This window comes from Annulohypoxylon truncatum (genome assembly GCF_022578515.1).
Source record: "Annulohypoxylon truncatum strain CBS 140777 unplaced genomic scaffold F4807scaffold_15, whole genome shotgun sequence".
In the NCBI taxonomy this organism is placed as follows: Eukaryota; Fungi; Ascomycota; class Sordariomycetes; order Xylariales; family Hypoxylaceae; genus Annulohypoxylon; species Annulohypoxylon truncatum.
Genome location: NW_025953801.1, coordinates 424,616 through 432,112, shown reverse-complemented (window position 1 = coordinate 432,112; position 7,497 = coordinate 424,616). Strand labels below are relative to the sequence as shown.

General features: G+C 47.9%; 2 protein-coding genes across 2 annotated transcripts; both read left to right on the top strand.

Annotated features, from left to right (window-relative positions):
* Positions 1 to 3,439: 3,439 nt before the first annotated feature.
* Positions 3,440 to 4,084, top strand: F4807DRAFT_78882 (uncharacterized protein). Its single transcript, XM_048003493.1, has one exon. The coding sequence runs from the start codon at positions 3,535 to 3,537 to the stop codon at positions 3,889 to 3,891; it is 357 nt and encodes a 118-aa protein (XP_047854459.1). The 5' UTR covers positions 3,440 to 3,534; the 3' UTR covers positions 3,892 to 4,084.
* Positions 4,085 to 7,052, top strand: F4807DRAFT_78881 (fungal-specific transcription factor domain-containing protein). Its single transcript, XM_048003492.1, has one exon. It carries the CDS (start codon positions 4,278 to 4,280, stop codon positions 6,354 to 6,356), a length of 2,079 nt encoding a protein of 692 aa, XP_047854458.1. The 5' UTR covers positions 4,085 to 4,277; the 3' UTR covers positions 6,357 to 7,052.
* Positions 7,053 to 7,497: the final 445 nt, after the last annotated feature.

Genomic DNA, 7,497 nt, shown 5'->3' with positions numbered 1-7,497 from the left:
CTGCGTGGCACATAAACTGCGAGTCTCTATTACCTCCAGAGTCCAGACGCATGGCACACTGCGCTGCACTGCATGGGTAAGCGAAAGCAGTAGTTATGACGTGCCAAGCACACCCACTATGTAGAGAAGACTGGTAGAATAATTAAACAAGCTCTGATGCTATGCTTGTCCGCCCAACACACCTTAGATTACGGGGCATCATCTCGTCTCGACAGGGTGTGTTCCCTAGTAATGCATAGGTAGGTAGCAGATGTTCGATCGTGAGACTCAATGCATTTTAAGTGCCGGTAGGAGCAGACAGTGAGCCGCGGTCTATTCGGTTCCGGAGTCTTTATCGTTCGTTCCAATAGGTTACTTATGTAAGGCATAACGACATGCTCGTCCCTAACTAGATTGCAACCCCAACTTGAGGCTTGGTCGATAGGCATCTGCCTCGATAGATTCCGCTGGGGTTATATCAAGTATTCAGTGTTGCAATCTGCACTCAAGAGCGCATCTTGGCAAGCCGTCCAAGTGTAGGATCTTTCTGGTGTGGTCAGGAGCTTCATTAAAATGATCTGTAAATGTCTTGGGAGACCGGGCTGTTTGTAGTCCGGGGCATAGCATTAAGCAAGACCGATACAGGACAGACTGAGCTGGTTGTTTCTTGAGACAGGTTATAAGAGTTTGCTTTCACAAGGGTTTCGTCCCTATTTCGGTCTATAACGCTCGTCGACTAAAAGCTGTATATGAAGCAGGTCTGTACCATCTATGCGATATAGACTCATAAATAATAGGGTTGGAATAAGTAAAAAAGGTGTGTTGAAGACTGAAGTCGGGTCGCGGAAAGCCCCTCGCTCCGGGTATCACTGACGTTTGCGATTTTTATGCTTGAATGGATCGAATGAGAAGCTGTACGATAACTTATCTTACTAAAAAATAGGGATAAAGATAGGGATTTGTATTAGAGATCGGTTGGCATTGGCAATGAGAACGAACATCAGGATGCTAACGAAACCGTAGCTGTATAGTAATAAAAGAAGAGATCATGTGAAGACGATGGAGTTTCAGTTTCAGTCAAATTTGAAAATACAGTGTGAGAAGATACGAGATAAGCCAGCTGACCAAATCCATTCAGTAGGCTTATCAGGCTTATGCAATTAAATGATGTGTTACAATGGCAACCTCGCCGCTCTTTCCACAGTTTAAATCACTGTGTGCATTCACTTTCAATTCTGACAACTTAAAACCTACCACACCTTTCAGCGACCATTCCATTTTCTACTTTTCAACTTAAAGCTCATGACCCTTTCCGAGATCTTCATCGACGAATGGCTACATCGACCATATCTCTCACTGTAACCCTCCTGAACAATCAATCTTAAAGCATTTCAACACCATGGACCCCTAATCTGGTACTCGAGGTTGGCCACCGGTTGCTTAATACGGTCCTATGTGTGTGTAGTGGGCCAATCTATATCCTAAGACACTTACAGACCAAGGTTTATCATACCATTTCGCCGTACGATCTTCTGTCGTAATTAGGAAGATCGTGGAGAAAGATCAAAACCACCGATTTACCTGTCAACATGCAATAAACTTTTATCAGTTCCAAACTCACTAGGATCTAAGATATGACCTCAAAAAAGACGATGATCCTAGCAAAGATGAAAAATATCGTAAGGTATCATTGAGGGCACAGGGAGACATGTCCAGGTACCTAGGCAATCGACATGCCGGCCGGCTTTAGACGCCGCCACAGTGGTCATGGCCACCGGCATGTGTGTAGCGAAATGGGCCATCTTAACGAGGAAGAGAACAAAAAGGGAACCAAAGAATAAAAAAAAACCAAGCGCCAGAAGATGCACCTGCCTAATTATTAGTGAGACTATGCTGAAAACTGATAGGAATTCTTCGGCGACACCCTACCCGAATATGAAGCTACTTTCCGTCCGACTTGGGGAAATTCGCGGGACCCCATGCTTGCCAAGCATCGTACCAACTGGGCAGCTGGGGTGTCAGGGATGGCATAGTTCAGTCATGACACATCCTTGGCTACCACTTGCGCTTCGTCCCCTCCACACTCCTCCGATACTCCAGTGCAGACGGCCCTACTCAACGATGGGAAACGAGCTACTTTTTTTTTGTCTACTCGCAAGCGAGAAATTCCTACAAGTGTGAGAGCTGGATGGACATGAGGCTGCAACATAGCAATATGCCGCTACCCATCCTGTCACCCCCCAATAGCACACCTCAATCTGCTCACCTAGCTGATATACGCAACGGACTGACTGGTATACCCTACTACTGTCAGTCTGTTTGAAGATATAGAAAAGAAGGTCGTCTGATTCTAAGGATTCACACCGATGTGGGCCCTGCTCAATTAGTGTGCCTTATTCTCGGTCATTATTCCTGACTCGAGATCTTCCCATCTACAAGCTTGTAGACTAGTCGGTCCTAGTCACCTAGTCGTCCGAATTTATGTGTCTTTTCTGCGAGAGGTACCGTCGCCTGTGTGCCATTCTAAACCCCTGTATGCTTTTCCCACAACCCAGCCAGCCCATGCCGTACGCTCGAGTGAGAAAGCGGGTCATATAGTAGAATAACCCGAGGAGAAATTCCTCTGAGGAAGGCTGTTACTAGAATGACCAGAAGTCACATATCACATCCCCATCTTGTCGCTCTATCACCTTGAACCTGTTCCGCCGTTGTATATTGCATCGTCAATCTACCTGCGCTTGTCGATATTGCACCGATGAAAACGAGTGCCTATTCTCCAATTGAACCCCCCAGAGACAAGCAGGAACCTTTCTTTACCTGCATGCCAAGGACGCAGACTTTATTTGCCCTCGTCCAGGACAATACTCCAGTCCTAAAGAAAGATTGCCTTGGTTAGACCAGACCTTTTCTATACTTCCTTTGGTCCACCGTCCTTCCGAGTTTTCTGGTGGTCCCTTACTTAAGAGTACTACTATTGCTAGGGGCCGTGTATAGAGTGACAGAGAGTCAAGTTCACTGCGCCGTGGAACACGCCCGTATCCTGTATCTTGTATGTTCACCTTCACCCCCCTTAACCCCTGTCCTCGACCCGTTGTCGATTCGCTGCTCCTGTTATTCTCCAACCCCGCCACATGCCATCTGCATCCGTGCTGTGCAAACGAGTGCCGTTTGTTATACTACCGTGGCGATCCCATTTGACTACCTATTTTGGATTCCTTCATGCTGTTGACTATACTGTCATACTCATGTCTCTAGATCTCCACAGTGAAAAGGGTTTCGGTCCGTACAAGTGCCGCTGTCTAGAAGGGCTACGCTTCGCCAAGAGCTGTAAGTTACAACCGCTCTTGGACAAACATATAGCTTAAGCTATCTCGCACTTCCTGATACGAGACGGGCTTTCTGCATTTTAGACGCATTCCCGCTTCGCCCAACTGCTTGCACTCATTTGAAGTTTCCGTTCGTTCATGATACACAAGGTTAGACGAGATCGTTGACAGACTATTCTTTTGACCAAAGACGTATCGAGTAACATTCGCAGCCACGGCTTACTCGAATATGTTGTCTAACCCACTTCAGCGGTTTTCACCGTACCACGCGCTGCCTTCTAACACACTGCTCTCCAATGCTCATGTACCTGGAGGTCACCTTCACGGAACCGGTCTGGATACTTTCGGTCATGGATCACAGTACACTCTACAACACCTTCAACAACACGTAGGAGTACACGCACCGCATCTAGCCCGAGCACCGCAGCCAAAGCATCGGCAGCATCCCTATGGGGGCCCAAGCACAAGAGCTACAGGAGCAGCCGGCCCTATTAGAAGAAGAATAAGCAGGGCTTGCGACCAATGCAACCAGCTCAGGACCAAGTGTGATGGACAGCACCCTTGCGCTCATTGCATAGGTTGGTGATTACCTATACGGATAGATCCTAGGACTAGATCAAGGTACTAATAGAATTAGAATTTGGGCTTGGCTGTGAGTATATCCGAGAACGAAAGAAGCGAGGCAAGGCCTCCCGCAAGGATCTCGCCCAACAAGCTGCTGCTCAGGCCGCCGCTGCCGCCGCCGCCCAAAACGGACAGAAATCTCCAAACCAGAACGACGATAGCGAGCCTTCTACGGAGCAACAAACAGATAGCGCATCATCTGTGAAGCCAGAGCACTCGAACTCCAGTGACAAGGCGCTTAATGACATCAGCGAAGATGCCATACAGCGCAGTCAAAGGACAGGAAGCCTCGACAGTTTAGCAGAACTAAATTCCCACCAGCCGCATTTGACAGGCCATCCAGGAGCCATGGAAAGGGATCAGCTTGATAGCCCTACGTCGCTAGATCTCAATGGCTACGGGAATGTTCAAAACCCGTATGATAGGCAAGGAATGGGACATTTAATGGGTGGATCTACGCACAACGCATACGGGACTAACCAGGGCAATCTCTCTTCAAACTATCCAGAGATTCCCTACGCACTTCAGGCTCAGAGTCCTACCAACTACTCGGCGAATGCTCAGCCAACGTTCCGAATAGGTACCAGTCCTCTTAGCGCATATCCAATTGGTGGGGAGCCCACCTCTCCGGGAGGATGGATGTCAATGTCTTCACCTCCCCCACAGTTTCAATCTCATATTCCCCAAAATAATTACCATCACCAACTAAGATATCCGGTTCTCAATCCGCTGATACCCCATCTTGGGAACATCATTCCTGTTTCCCTCGCTTGCGATTTGATCGATTTATACTTCGCGAGCTCATCTTCCGCTCACGCACATCCTATGTCACCTTACGTTCTTGGCTTCGTTTTTCGAAAACGATCGTTCCTACATCCGAGTAAACCTCGACAGTGCCAGCCGGCATTATTAGCAAGTATGCTTTGGGTGGCCGCACAGACGAGTGACGCTCCGTTCTTGACTGGTGTCCCATCCGCAAGGGGCAAGATTTGCCAAAAGCTACTCGAACTTACTGTCAGCTTGCTCAAGCCATTAATACACACACCATCCGGGGAAGCTTCTCCAGTTTCTAGTCCGGTCATAGACGGCGTTGCCTTGGGGGGTTTAGGAGTTGCCCTTCCAGGATCTATGAGCATAGAAAACTTAACGGGGGAATCCGGAGCTTTTGGTGCCGCGGGGACGCTCGACGACGTCGTCACTTATATTCACCTAGCTACAGTAGTTTCCGCAAGCGAATACAAGGGCGCCAGCCTTCGATGGTGGAATGCCGCATGGTCTCTTGCAAGAGAATTAAAACTTGGCCGAGAATTACCACCAAGCGTGTCTTCCATGGCCCAAAGTACTAACAGCAACGACGTCGATGCTGACGGGGAAACCGAAGATGGACTATGTAATAACGTTGCCCCTGGGACCGTCGGAGAGGAGGAACGAGAAGAGCGACGACGCATCTGGTGGCTTACATACATCGTGGACCGTCATCTAGCATTGTGCTACAATCGACCACTGTTCCTCCTTGACATCGAATGCGAGGGTCTTCTCCAACCTATGGATGATACCGAATGGCAGAACGGGAATTTCAATTCTCATACAACTGACCCAGCCTTATCAGAGCAATCGGGGACTGACGGTCACCGGGTACGTGGACCGCATTTCGAGTGCACTGGCCATAGCATCTTCGGGTACTTCTTACCTTTGATGACGATCTTGGGCGAAATTGTCGATCTTCACCACGCACGTAACCACCCTCGATTCGGTATTGGGTTCCGCTCGGCTAGGGAATGGGACGACCAGCAGGCCGAGATTGTGCGTCATCTTGAAGCATATGAACAGAGTCTAAAGAAGTTTGAGCAAAGGCATTTCAATTCTTCTGAGGAGAAAAATGAGCAGTCTGCAACTTTAGAAATGCCCTCAGAGCTAGATCAGATCGGCTCGCCATCAGGGGGATCTGTACACACAAGTTCTTCGCGGATGACTGAATCTGACATCCAAACCCGCATTGTCATGTCATATGGCACACACGTCATGCATGTACTGCACATTCTCCTCACCGGAAAATGGGACCCCATCAACCTGCTTGACGACAACGACTTATGGATTTCATCACAAGGTTTCATTACAGCCACAGGACACGCCGTGTCTGCCGCAGAGGCTATTAGCAACATTCTTGAGTTCGACCCCGGCCTTGAGTTCATGCCATTCTTTTTTGGGATCTATCTTTTACAAGGCTCATTCCTATTACTACTTATTGCCGACAAATTACAACTTGAAGCTTCGGCTAGCGTCGTCCGCGCCTGTGAGACTATCATTCGCGCGCATGAAGCATGCGTCGTGACTCTCAACACTGAGTATCAGGTAAGTCAATATACACTCGCCACATCTTTACAAAATATCGCTAACGTTCTACTTAGCGCAATTTCAGCAAGGTGATGCGTAGTGCTCTAGCTCAAGTTCGCGGCCGCGTGCCCGAAGACCTCGGTGAGCAACATCAACGCCGCCGGGAGCTTCTTGCATTGTACCGATGGACTGGAGATGGCACGGGTTTAGCCTTATGAACTTAACTACCATTGCGTGTTTTCCTCGTTCTATTGTAAATATTGGGGTGGCGTTGGGCGTTTACTTTTTCCAAGGGCGTCACAAAACGGATTGGATCGAGCGGCTTGATTTCAACCAATGCTTGACCAAAATGATTCCCCGGATGGCAATAAATGAATCAGGTTTGGGAAAAAGGCCAACGTGTGTAAATGGGTACTTGTTTGAATAGTTGAGGATGTTTGGGGACGAGCGAGGCGTTGTTTTAGGAGAATCCGGTACATATACCAGTAAGAAACATGTGGTATTATATTAGTTTTCCCTCTGGTCTATGCTCCTTTCCAACCTATCCTCAGGAGCTCTAGGCGCTGTTTTACCTACTATATAGGAACACTTGGGAGCCTGGAGTCCAAGGAGCTCCGCGTACACGTGCTGGACTAGGTAGTTAGAAAGATATCTGGCTCCGTTTCGCACCCCCTTTTCACTAGCTCATGTCCGCTTGGGAATTAAGGAATCATAATTATTTGAGATTCAGGTGTCATTAATGCATATTATGGTTCTGACATGTCTGCTACATAAACAACGGGTATGCAGTGCTACGTGCCACAACATTGAGTACCATACACACTTACTGTCCTGGACCCCGGTAATCATTTACACGCGCCCTACTTTCTCTAGGTCTAGCCGTTGATTAAATGTTCTGTAGCATTCAGGGAGTTCGGGAATCGTCGGGTTAGGTCTTCGCCAAGCAAGTATTGACGCTGAGATCCGATCCCCCTTTTATGATATTAGATATTAGCTCCCCTATTCAAAAGAACTGTTGAGGCACATACAAAGCTCAATTTCTATTAGCTAAAACTATAAAATGGAAACTTGTCGAGCAACACTGACATTGGAAACGATGCTTGATAACTACCTCTTCATTGATAAACTTGAGGTACAGCTTTGGCTTAGGCCGCACAGTGATATTCCTTTTCATGATTAACTCATACTTACCTTCTAGCTCGTGGCTAATGACGGACCTCTCCAAGACTGGTTT

What these genes read in the sequence shown, in the direction of transcription:
- F4807DRAFT_78882 (XM_048003493.1), top strand. Translation starts at nt 3,535, where the DNA reads ATGTTGTCTAACCCACTTCAGCGGTTTTCACCGTACCACGCGCTGCCT.
- F4807DRAFT_78881 (XM_048003492.1), top strand. Translation starts at nt 4,278, where the DNA reads ATGGAAAGGGATCAGCTTGATAGCCCTACGTCGCTAGATCTCAATGGC.